Source organism: Microcebus murinus, chromosome 4 (genome assembly GCF_040939455.1).
Source record: "Microcebus murinus isolate Inina chromosome 4, M.murinus_Inina_mat1.0, whole genome shotgun sequence".
In the NCBI taxonomy this organism is placed as follows: domain Eukaryota; kingdom Metazoa; phylum Chordata; class Mammalia; order Primates; family Cheirogaleidae; genus Microcebus; species Microcebus murinus.
The window spans coordinates 108,350,595-108,362,671 of record NC_134107.1 but is presented as its reverse complement, the minus strand read 5'-3'; the positions used below and the strand labels follow the sequence as shown (position 1 = coordinate 108,362,671).

The 12,077-nt window shown below is 59.7% G+C and overlaps 1 protein-coding gene across 5 annotated transcripts in view; it reads left to right on the top strand.

Annotated features, from left to right (window-relative positions):
- Nucleotides 1-418: 418 nt before the first annotated feature.
- IGSF9B (immunoglobulin superfamily member 9B) overlaps nucleotides 419-12,077 on the top strand; it is a 48,799-nt gene continuing 37,140 nt past the window's right edge. For all 5 annotated transcript variants that reach the window (XM_012739605.2, XM_076002659.1, XM_076002658.1 and 2 more), the window contains exons 1-2: nucleotides 419-693; nucleotides 10,963-11,160. In XM_012739605.2, coding sequence (XP_012595059.2) covers nucleotides 630-693; nucleotides 10,963-11,160 — 262 coding nt within the window. In that variant the 5' untranslated portion in view covers nucleotides 419-629. The remainder of the gene's footprint in view (nucleotides 694-10,962; nucleotides 11,161-12,077) is intronic.

Sequence of the window (12,077 nt, the reverse complement as noted above, 5' to 3'; positions counted from 1 at the left end):
CGGGAACTGCTTTTTTCTGGATGGAAACCGGATGTTGGGTTCCATGGGTGGGCGGGGGCTCCATCCCCTCAGACCTGACCAGGGTTATTGAGATATGTCAGGGTCCCGTTGGAAGCTACCATTTCCGTCACCAGAAACTTGCCATGCAGTGTGAGCAGAGAACAGAACAGAGCGGAGACGCTACAACGCCTTCTCTCCGGCAATGCGCATGATTCTGCGGCTCTGTGCTCGCCACACTTCAACGTACCTTGAAATGGGCTCGCCTCCTTCGCGCTGCGACGGACAGATATCCGAGCCAATTGCAATCTAGATTTGTGGGCACTGCCCAATAGGCAGGAGGCGGGGGGCGGTCCCGGAGGCCCGGCCCCGCTAGGTTTCACCGTGGACCGGGCTGCGCTCTGCCTCGGCTCGCAGTGCAGGTGCCGCTGCGCCGGGCCGGGGAGGCTGCGCGCCGAGCCGAGCGGAGCCGAGGAGGGATGGAGAGCTGGCCGCCCGGGCTGCAGGAGCACCGGCGCGGGGCGTAGGCGGGCGACAGGCGGGTGTGAGGCGGGCGCTCTGGCACAAGAAGTGTGCGGGCGCAGGGGCACTTTGCGATAGGATGAGGTTCTTGGCTGGCGCGCGGTAGTACTATGATTTGGTATGTGGCCACTTTGATAGCAAGTGTGATCAGCACCCGAGGTCTTGCGGCTCAAGGTGAGTTGAAGTGCAGTGTTCCTCCTCTGCCCCTCCCGGCGCTGTCTGCCCCTAGCTCCCGGGATCGGGCTCCCCGGGGCGCCGCGCCTTCCCACGGGGAGGCTCGGGCTCGGGCAGGCGCATCCCGGGGCGCTGCCGGGGAGGGCCCGGGGCCGCAGGCTGGAGGAGCGGGCGGGAAGGGGACCGAGCCCACGGGCTGCCGGGCACTCGGGGAAAGGACGCCTCCGAATCGAGGTTGGCTTCGCCCACCCTGGGCCCTATGGTTCACACCGGCGTGCCGAGTCCGTTGCCTCTTGCCCTAGCAGCCGCTTCCTCGAGCTTTGGGGAGTCGGCAGCTCTTCTAACTCTGGCTGCTGCGGAATTGGCGGGTCTTCGGGCAGGCTGCAGCACGCTCGAGCCCCGCGCAGCGCCACCGCTCCGCGGAGGAGCCCTTGCAGGGAGGCGCGACCCAGAGCCCTGGGACTCTCAGCACCAGGTCTAGGGCACGGAGTTCTCGGCCCTGCGGGCACCCCCCCGCTCCGCTCGCGCCCCTCCTGCCACACATCTTGGCAGCTAGGGGTCGGATCCCCTTTGCAGGGACGGGGGGGGGGGCTCTTGGCGCCCCGTGGGAGGAGAATTGATTGAGCCAGCTCGGAGGAGAGGAGTGTCCGCTTTTGGCTGGCCCTGGCGGGCGCCCGCGTCTATCTTAGCCGCATCTGGGCCCAGGCCAAGCGAAAGTTCCCCGGGAGCGCGCCGCAGCCGCGCGGACCCCACGCCGCCCTCCCCCCGGCTGCGAGGCAGTGCTGGCTGGGGGCGAGGGCGGAGGGGGAGAGGGTCCCCGCTGCCGCATCCCGGAGCGGGGGAGGGTTCTCTTCGCTTTCCCAGGTCTGATCTGGGGAAGAGGCAAGAGGGAAGCCAGCGAGTTGGGCGATGCGTGCGCGAGCGCGCGGGCTTTTGCTCTGGAGACGGGCAAAGCGACCTACAAGCCTCTGGGTGGCACCCCGGCTCTCGGCCCTTGTATGGAAGTAGGAGCGGAGCCTGGAGGGTGCCAGGACTCTGAGCTCATGGCTGTCAGCGCGCAGACACGACCCGGCTGCGGGCAAGTTCACAGAGCCGGGAGGAGATGGCGGCAGGAGAGAGCCGGTCCGTGGGTGGAAGTCAGCGGAGGACCCGCCACCGAGCAGCCACCGCCAGTGGCGCTAGGGCAGCAGGGGTCGGCAGGAGGCGCCTCTAACAGGGTCCTCTCATCACCTCGTCTGGGGGTGCGGAGGGGGAGTGCTTAGAGAAAGTTTCTGGAATGGAATATGTCTCCTATGCTCCTGGCGGGGGACGGTGTCTGAAAACAGAGCCGGCGGAGGGTGATTTTGTCAAGTGATTTGTTGATCTGGCTGTTTAAAACTCCCCATTTGTCAAGTGGGAAAACTGAGGCCAGGGCAGCAGCAGAAGCTTATGGAATGGGGGTGGATGTGAGGTGGGTCGGAAGTGAGGTGGGTCGGGTGTTCTAGAGAATCTGCCTGTAGCCTCATCCTCACCCTCTCCCCCATTTCCTTGTAGTCTTCCAATGCCCTCATCCTCCTCCCCGCCGGATTTTGGTATGTTCCTGCTATGGGACTGTCCCTGAAAGCACAAAAGGAGGAGCTGGGATCTTTGAATAGAAAGGAGACGCTGAAGGAAGGTTCTGAAATAGCCTCTAAACCCAACTCAGGATTGGGGGAATGGACTTCTTCGTAACTTTAAGTACAGAATAAAGGAAAATGGGTTTACGTTTCAGCAACACACAGAGTGGCAAGACAGAAGGAAGAGTTTCCGACATTGAAGGTTGTTGGGCATGAAGGTTATGCCTAGTTTTAGGATGCAGAGAGGTCCTTCTGTCTGGGATGAGTTGACATACAACCCTGTCTTGACATAGAGGGTGACCTTACTAGTCTTGGGGTCTTTTTAGCCTAAAGTGGCTCTATGTCTGGTGGTTAAGGACCCAGGTCTAGAGTTAAATTACCTGGATTCAAATCCTGGCTCTACTACTTGCTGACCCTCTGACCTTGGACAAATTACTCAACCTCTCTTAATGTCACTTGTGTCAATAGAAAATGGGTAATAGTATGACCTTAGAGGTTTTTGTTTGTTTGTTTGTTTTTGGTGAACATTAGTGCTATAAAGAAATGAGTGGCTATCTGTTATATAGTATATGCTCAATAAACATTAACCTTATTATTTCAATGAGATCCCAGGCTTCTTCTCAATTTCTTTCCCTTGGGCCATTCAAGGCACCAGGAGCTGAGTGTATGTTGAGGGGGGAGGGATTTTGTTAGGCTACCTCTGTCAGGAACTGAGACTCCTTCATGGGCTGACCTTGTCTGGGCAGAACCTCTTGTCCCCCTGCCTTCTAGGGACACACGTGCAGGACGTGCAGGCCTCAAAGCTGCGTGGAAGTCCTTTGCAAGGTCTGCAAAGCTGGAGGGTTGTCAGTGGCCAGAGGCTTGTGGAAGGACGCAGAGCCCAGGAGGTGAACTGCTGACAGCACGGAGCCTCTGGAGGGAGGGGCGCCTGCTCATGTGAGAAGCAGCAGTGTTCAGATGCTGGTGAGGGTCACCATGAGAGCTCAGCTGTTCTCTGACTGGGAGAAGTGACTTCTGGGGCAATCCCTGAATGGGAGGGAATTTGAGATGTTGCTCTTAGGCATTGGCTAAGCAGGTGCTGCTCCAGCAGAGGGGTGAAAGGGGATGGGACCCTAGGTACTGTCGTATTGGGATTATCAAGCCCAGGTGTGGGACAAAGGTAGGGATGGATGGGCTCTTCTATTTGACTTGGATCATGTATGTTTGGGAAGTGATTGAGGTCAGTGGACAGGTTGGGAGGGTGAAGAGGGTTGGAGTGATACCTGGAGTCTGGAGTGTGGTGATTGGCATAGTCTCAGCATCTCAGACAACTGCTGAGCAAGCTGGGAGGAGTTTGCCCCTCTGTGGGAGGCCCCTGGCCCTGCTTAGCTGACTCTGGACTCAGATGGGGGCGGGAAGTCTGGGCCTTTATGCCCAAGGCTGCCTTCTCTGTCACAGACCCTATGGTTAGATTATCCCTGACTATAGTGTCCCCAGATCAAAAGGGGTTCTGGCTCAGATCCTGCTGGTAGTTGGACCAGAGCCCTTTACCCTCTACCTGGTTTTGGCCCACACTTGTTCCTTTTGGTAACTAAGATTGGGGGGAGGTTTAGACCTGGAGTCTGCTGGCAAGACCCTGAGGGTAGCCCGTCAGCTGAGAAGAACTTGCCGCAGGAAGCAGTCAGTGGAGCGTGTGTGTGTGTGTGTGTGTGTGTGTGTGTGTGTGTGTCCCCAGCACATATGCTGGAGGCAGGGGTGTGTCTGCCAGCACGTGCCCTGGGGAAGTTTGGGGGGATGTGTTGGAAAGGGCACGGCCGAGGGGCAATGGGAAGGATCAGCTTTCAGTTGCTGGCCTATGGCCCAACATGTGACAGTCTTGGAGTTGTTGGGTCCCAGACCCTGGGTGGTTTCATGTTTATGGCTCTGAGACAGAAACTGGGATCTGGTTACCCAAGGAGCAGAGGCTGCCTAGCTGGAAGCTGCTGAACCCCAGCATCTCTCTGCCCCTCCCTCCCTCCATGCCTTTGCTCTCTCCTGGCGAGGGCACCAGCTCTCAGACCCTGGCCTGCTGTGTCTCCTCCCTTGGCCCTCTTCTTCTCAGCCCTGCTGGGGGGTGCTCCCTCGTTCCCCCACAGCCTTCCTGTTTACCGGGCCCGAGACGTCGGGGTGGGAGGTGAGCCTCAAAGAGGGCTGGGCCTGAGATTTAATGTAGCTCCTTCTCCACCTCTTGTGGTCTTCTCAGGCTGGGTACAGGGTCTCCTTCCATCTGCTTGCTTGCATGCCTTAAGCAGCCTGTCTGAAGAGTGGGTCTGAATGGTGACAAGAGCTGTAATTGGTGAGAACTTTCAGCTGTCTGGAGGTGTGTGTGCATGTACGCCTGTGTTCCTGTCTGTGTGCATGTGTGTGCAGCCTGTATGTGGGGGTGCACACACATGGCAGGCACCTGTGTGTTTGTGTGAGTGGGTGTGGAGTGTGGCGGGACAGGGACAGTTAGTGTGTGGGCATGAGGTGGGAGCCAGTCCTCTCCGAGTGCTGCGCCCTGAGACTGCCCTCAGAGCAGACTCCTTGCTTTCCTGTCCCCGGCTCTGCACCGGAGTCTAGGCAGCCCAGAAGTTACCAGAGGGGGAGGCTGCAGCCCAGGGGCTGCACTGAAGGCTGCCTGAGGTCCCAGAGAGAAAGCCCACGTCAGGGGCAGGTGAAGGCAGAGTTCGCGGAGGTGCAGGAAATGGTCTGTCTTGCTAGGGGTGGGCTGTGGTCCCGGCTGTCCTTAGCCCGCCACAGTCCAGGGTGCGATGGGAGGACTCTGGGTTGGACAGGCAGCCTATAGCCCCCCACCAGGGGCACTGCCCACGGGTGTGAGGCCGGTCTGCCAGAGGCAGCTGACCTATTTTTCTTAGGAATCTTCCTGCTTTTCTGTTCTCTCTTGCGTGAATAAGCAGGAGGCTGGGGAGCCAAGATGGGGCCTCCAGGAGGGTTCTGGAGGAAGACTCCATGTGGGCCGGGGCTGCAAGAGGGGCTCAGCCCCCTGACTGTCCTTCTGAGGACGCCTCTCTCAGCGGCCTTCTGCGCCCCGCGCCCCGTGCCTCCTGGCATGTGCCCACTGAGACGGGCTGTGGCACAGACTTGCTCACAGGCACAAATTGTACAAGGTGAGTCATTGTCTTTATTTTCTGGCTTCAGAGTGGGCAATGTTGACATTTCCTCAGGAGTAAATATGGGACTTAGCTTTCGCACTGACTTACCCAGGGAGCCCGACCTCGTGGCAGGCCAGGCCCGGGTGCCCTCTCCTGGTGGGGCCTGCCGGCCTGCCTCCACTTCAGGGCAGGCTCCTGGGCACCGAGTATGCTGGGCAGAGTATGCTGGGCAGGGCTGGCACTCCAGGTGGGGGCAGAGGGCTGGAGGGGGAGGTGTGGCTTTGCTTTTCTGCTGAGGAGCCATTAAAGGAGCAGAGCGGAGATTGAATTACTGACTTCCTTCCTGCCAGTGGCTCATGGGGAAAGGGCTCTTGGAAACGTAATCTAGCCAGAGCAAATTACGGTTGCTAATAGCATGGCTGCCTCCCTGGCTGCTGGGGGGAGCCCAGCTGAGAGGGGTCAGGGAGGAGAGGCACCCGCAGAGGGAAGGAGCCTGTGCGCCCACCCCTCCCTCCACAATGCCCTGCTCTTCGTAAGGAGCCCGGTCTGGACTTCTCTGACCTCTTGCCCTGACCCTGAGAGATTTGATGTGGAATGGGGGCTGGCATGACCATGGGGACACTGAGGGGGAGATCCCCAAAGGGTGTCCGGATGCCCTCTGCCCCACCTGCCTTCTGAGAAGGAGAACAAGGACACCATCGGTGTTTGGGCACAGGTCTGTTCTGCATCTCATACTTTCCTGGTGTTCGTCGCTTTGGTTTGGGCCACGGGGAGTCTGTCCTCGGCCTTCTTCCTGCCACCCCTCTGGGTGTGTGCCTCCCACTTGGTGAGCGACCGAGTCTCCCGGCTTCCTGGAATCTCCTGGAGCCTCCTGGCTTGTCGGGGAGGAGGGATTGGGGGACTATTGGGGGCTGTGCCTTTTTTGGACTCAGCAGGGATTATTTTTAGGCTGGCAGATGGAGGTGGCGGTGGCTGTCGCTGGTATTATTAGACAACAGGCCTGTGGTTTGGAAGTCTGGTGCCCAGAGGAGGAGGAAGAAGAGGAGGCTCCAATAAGGACTTGTACTAATGAGCGTCGGCGGCTGGGGCTCACTCTGTGTCCCCCCTTCCCATGGCCGCCAGCCAGCCCCAGGCAGGGGTTCCAGCGTCTCAGGCAGGCCTTCTCCCCAGAGCCAGCTCAGCTGCCTTTGAAACAGGCCGGCCCAGCCATCCTGGGCGGCAGGGTTTGGACTCTGGAAACCTGTCCGGAGTGTGGGTTGGGGAGGGCTGATCTCTGACTCGGTAAGAAAGGGGAGGGACAGTCGAGGAGAGGCCTTGGTCCCCTGGGCCTAGGGTGGGCCAGAGTTGTGTGATGGAGCTAGAATGAGTGGCCGGGTGAGCCACTCAGCCTCCAGTTTGCTCCTTGGCAAATTGGAGACAACAGTACTGTCCGGGGCCGCTGTGGGTGGTAAATGAGATTCAGGTTGCATTTCTCGAACAGCCTGGTATGCAGTAGGTATTTACAGCAGCCCTGGCTCCTCATACCTTCCTTTGGTGGTTAGAGTGTGTCCTGTTCTCTGGGGTCCCTTCCTCCCCCAGGGCTTCCCTGCAGATGAGCTCTGGGCTGTGAGTGTTGGGAGTGGGGCCAGTGCCAGGCTGTGGAGGCCTCGTGGTTCTGTGCTCACAGGGGGTCTTATGGCAGCCCTAGACTCAGCTGCCCACTGGGTACCACCTGGCCCAGAGAGCGGGAGATTGGTACCCTATGGGCTTGCCAAAGGTCAGCCAGACTGCAGGGACCGCCCCATCCTCCCTTGCCCTCCTGCTCTCTCTTTCCTGCCAGAACAGCGCAGAAGGAGGCTGGGCAGGTCCCTAAGCTGCAGATTTGCTAGGCTAAGGGCACCCCGTTCCTTCTCTAACAGGGTGTGTGAGACCCACCTTCCCATTGTGCCACCCCCGCTAATGCCAGTTTTCCCCTGTTGGAGGAGGGGGCCAGCCCCCCGGGGGCTGCTGTGACGGGGCGCTCCACCCTACCCTGCGCCTCCCAGTCCGCCCTGCCCACTCCCTTCACAAGCAGTGGGCAGCTGCTCCACAGCCCTGCTGGAGACAGCTCTGTCCCTGTCCTGGTTCCGGGTGCTCTGGCGGCTGTGTCTCTGTGTTCACGCATGTCTGTCTGCCAGGGCCAGGCTGGCCTGTGCCGGCTTGCACCCGGCCGGCCCTCGGCTCCCTCCTGCCTTGCTGCCTGTGTCCCTGCGCTCCTGGATTTGAGTTTGGTTCCTCCTGTTTGGATTTGTTGGTCTCTCCTCTACCAAGCCCCTCTTCCCTCTCTACTCCCTACCTGATTACTTTTTTTTTTTTTTTTCACATTGAGCTTTTCTGGAGAGAGTGTTTTATTAGACATACTTTGGCTCAGAAAGGATCAGGCTTGGGGGAAGTGCTTGTGTGGATGGGGTGAGAACTCGCTGTGTGTGTGTGTGTGCGTGCGTGTGTGTGTGTGTGTGTGTGTGTGTGTGTGTGTGTGAAGGAGATGAGGGAAAACTGGTAAATATTTTAGGATGCAGAAAACCAAGAGGGCTCCCACTGAGGGTGGGGGCTGGGCCTGGGCTATCAGCCCTCTGCTTTCTTTTGGGGAGACTGTCTCCTGTTTTGTCTTTTTATCATCTTTGGGATGTGTCCTCTCTGCAGCTGCCTCTTCCTGGTGGGGCTGCCTGCTGGGGGTGGGTCCCGGTGGGCTGGGGCTGGGGTGGGGCCTGGAGCATTTGCAGGGCCTGAAGGTGTGAGGAGGCTGCTCATTGCCATGCAGTGGGAATGAGGCGGTGAGGTGTGAGTGAGCAGCCAGAGCAGCCAGGCTGTGGGGACCCGTGTCAATGCAGACTTCTGGCATTGCCCCCTGGAGACTGCTGAGCAAAAACTGTTAGAGGTGCCTACCACTCCCCTCAGGCCTCTTCCTCATACCTGGGCCCTAGGGCTGGAAGCCCTGGAAAGGAGCCACCCTCTGTGGCCCACCCTGCCCTCTCCCAGGTAACCTGGCCCCTGGGAAAAACTCTGTCCTCTTCCCCAGGCTCCTGTAGTTTCTTTCTCATGTCCCCACAGGGCTGTGCTGCAGACACCAGAGTGTGCACCCGTGCACACACATGCTGCTGCTCTGCTTGCTCATGGTACCCTCCGTCCACCCGTTCCTTGTGGTCCAGCATTGGCCTTTGTGCTCCTGGGTGCTGGGAGGCAGGCTCGGCCTGTGAGGTGCCCCTTGGGGTGGGGGGGGGTGCTGCTGCAGCTGGGCACCTCCATGCCTTTCTTGAAGGCTGGGATGCAAACCTAGCCCAAAGCAAGGTTGGGGGTGGGGAGAATCGGGAAACCTGCTGGGGCCTCAGGCAGGTGAGTGTAACACTCTGCTCTGCTCCAAAAATACTCTGTGATCTTAGCTCTTTCTCTAGAAAACAGTGATGTCACTGGGAGCCAATCAGCTTCTGGATGGGCTTGCCTCCTCCTCTTCCTCCTCCTCCCTTTGCAACTTGCAGGGGAGGGGGAGGGGAGAGCAAGACACACAGAGATGACATACAGACAGACACGGAGAGACAGACACAGAAGCACACGCATGCAATGACAGAGCCCCTGCACAAAGAGTAGCAGGCAGACCCCTTCCCCTTGCACAAGCCAACAGAAATCCACAGGCCCCCATCCCCCAACACACACACACACACACACACACACACACATGCGCGCGCGCGCGCGCACGCGCTCATAGGACAGAAACAGGCAGGTAGACAGGATCACCCACATAGAGTGGGAACTAGAGAGAAAGAGAGACACTGGCAGAGACATAGAGAAGGAGCAGGAGACAGAGACACGTACACACACAGAAGAAGCCAGAGAGAGACAGAGACAGAGAGACACAGAGAAGGAGCCAGAAAGAGAGAAAGACAGAGGGACACACATTCATAGACACAGAAGGAGCTAGAGGGAGACAGAGACAAACAGATGGAGACAGGGAGACAAAGGAGCAGGAGAGGGAAACTCAGAGAGAGACAGAGACAGAGAGACACAGAGGAGCAGAGGCAGACAGAAAGAGCAGGGGTGGGGGGACACACAGAGGAGCCAGGGCAGGTGTGCACTCACACACGCACACACACGCACATGCACACGCACATGCACACGCACACGCACACGGACACAGAGAGGTACCAGACAGAGACAGGAAGGAAAGACGAGACAAGCAGAAGCACATGGGTCAGAGATGCAGAAAGTCAGACCGAGCCCTGGGAAGGACAGAGTCTGGTGCTGCTCTCCGGGCATCCTCTGTGTGGGAGGACCCAGCAGGCTGCTTGGCTCTGAGCCTCTGGCTTCCGTGCCGCAGCTGCTGTCCTAGGTGCTGCCTGCAGAGTCAGGACGCCCAGCCTGGGCCTGGGAGGGGTGGGCATGGGGAAAGCCTGGGTCCATGCGGGAGTGGTGGGTAGTACCAGGAGTGCAGGGCAAGGCGTCTCCTTTGCTGTCCCTTTCTGTGGGGCATAGCTAGACAAGGTGACCTTGTGGCCTGGCTGGCCGCAGAGGCCTGGTGTGGGCGGAGTGTCTGCTGGGGTGGGGCTGCTCGCCCTGTTTGGGGCCCAGGAGCCAGTGCTGCGGTGCGTGGGATGGCGTGCTCCAGTTTGTAGGAGGGGTGGGAGTGGGCCTCCTGCCTGCCTCCTTCCTCTCCTGCCAGCCAGGATGGGGACGCCCTGTCCAGCTATCTGGTTTCGTTGTCCTTTGCCAAAGGTAGGGACTTCCCAGGGCTTCCCTCCTCAGTTGCTAGCATCCTGTTCTCCTGTAGGTGATCATGTCGGGGGCTTCTTAGAGAGGCTGGTGGATTTGGGGCTGGGAACTGGGGGGCGGCAGGCCCCTCCCACTCCCCCTCTGCAGTAGGGCTGGCGCAGCACTGTTGGGGAGGAGGGGCTGGAGGCCAGCTGGGCCTGTGGGGTTTTCCTCTGGTGTTGCCATGGGCAGCCTCGGCTTAGCTTGTTAGGGAATCCCTGCTCCTGCATGGAGTACCCTTGTGTTGTGCAGCGCACATCCGGCCGGGCTGGGGGCGGGCATAGGAGGAGGCTGGCTCTGCCGTCTCCTACCAGGCTCTGGTGGGAAGCATCCTGGTTCAGGAAGAACATTCCATGTTCATAGGCGGCTGCAGCTCGGCAGGGCCATGGGCCTCCACAGAGAGGCTGAGGACCCTCTGCCTCCATGTCTATGAGTTCTTATGATTCTAGGGGGGTTGTCAGAGGGGGGCAGGGCATGATTATACCTGCTGCTCTTTGGGGCTGGGTAGGGAAGGTCTGGCTTGCAGGACTGAAGGAAATGGCTCCCCTCTTCTTCCTTCCTCTTCCCTTCCCCCAGGTCTGGGGATGCTTGGGCCCCAGGGAAGGGCAGGTGTGAGCAGAGGGGTGGAGAAGGGGAGGGGTGTACTCGGGGCCCTCCGGGGAGGGCAGGGTGGGTGGGGGCACAGGGGCCAGTAGAAGGCAGCCGAGAGGAGTGGGGCGCAGCCCCGTGACACGGCATGGAGCTGCCAGGGCAGGGTCTCTTGTCACCTCCTTTCTATGTCCCACTGGCTGTCCCATCAGGCGCCCACGGCCTTCGAGAGGAACCCGAGTTTGTGACTGCGAGAGCCGGTGAGGCTGTGGTCCTGCGATGCGACGTGATCCACCCGGTGACGGGACAACCCCCGCCCTATGTCGTAGAGTGGTTCAAGTTCGGGGTGCCTATTCCTATCTTCATCAAGTTTGGCTACTACCCGCCCCACGTGGACCCCGAGTATGCAGGTAAGGCTTGGGCGCTGGGCTTCCCTTCCTGGTCGTGGTCTTTCTGTGCTTTCTCTCTGATTCCCAGTGGTCACCAGGAGGTCACAGGCTCCTGCCCTTCTCTCTCTCTATTGCTCCTTATCTTTCCTGACAGCTGTTATCTCTCCTCTTCACAGTCTCTGTCTTTTTCCTCTGATCTTTTCTACGCTGGTAGGTTTTAATTAAGTGGTGGGAGGAGAGGGAATAGGAGGTGATGCAGATATAAAGCCCTTCCACAGAGCACTGCCGGGGGCTGCAGAGGGCAGGAGCAGGAGGTGGGGAGCAGCTCCTGCCGGCAGAAGCTGAGTCAGCGCTGCCGCCCTGTGCCGGGCGTGGCCGCGGTAGCGGGGCCAGATCTGCGCTGCCTGGCTTGGCTCTGAAGTGGGGGCGCCCTCCCATCCCTGAGCCTATGGATGCATCTCTGGCCCTGCTGTCTGAGGGGCTGGCGGGCGCCGGTCTCTGCTGCCTCTGCCGCGCCGCGCTCCCCTTCTCCTGGCCCCGCTTGTGTCTTACTTGGCGGTTACCCCACCAGTGGTGGCCCCGCTGTGACCCACTGCTGCTGCCTGCCCCCAGCCTGCGGGGAGCAGGGCATGGGGGGTGTGTGTGAGAGAGGGAGTGTGTTGGGGTTGACAGGGAGGGAGGAGACAGGCAGGACGTGGCCTGTCAGAGTGCTTCCATTTCTGCCTCTCCTCCTGTCCTGTGAGTGTGTCTCGCGCTCTTTTTTGGCTAGGGTTGGATTTGATGGTCTGGTTTCTGGGCAGATTGCTGGTGTCAAGGCTAGGAGGAAGGCAGAGGCGGGTGAGGTAATTGGCTCGGGCTGAGGGGTAGGTGAGGTGGGGGCCCACCCCGAGGGCAGCTCCGCCCTGATGCCCTGGAGGAGGCTCCAGCCGCACCTCTGA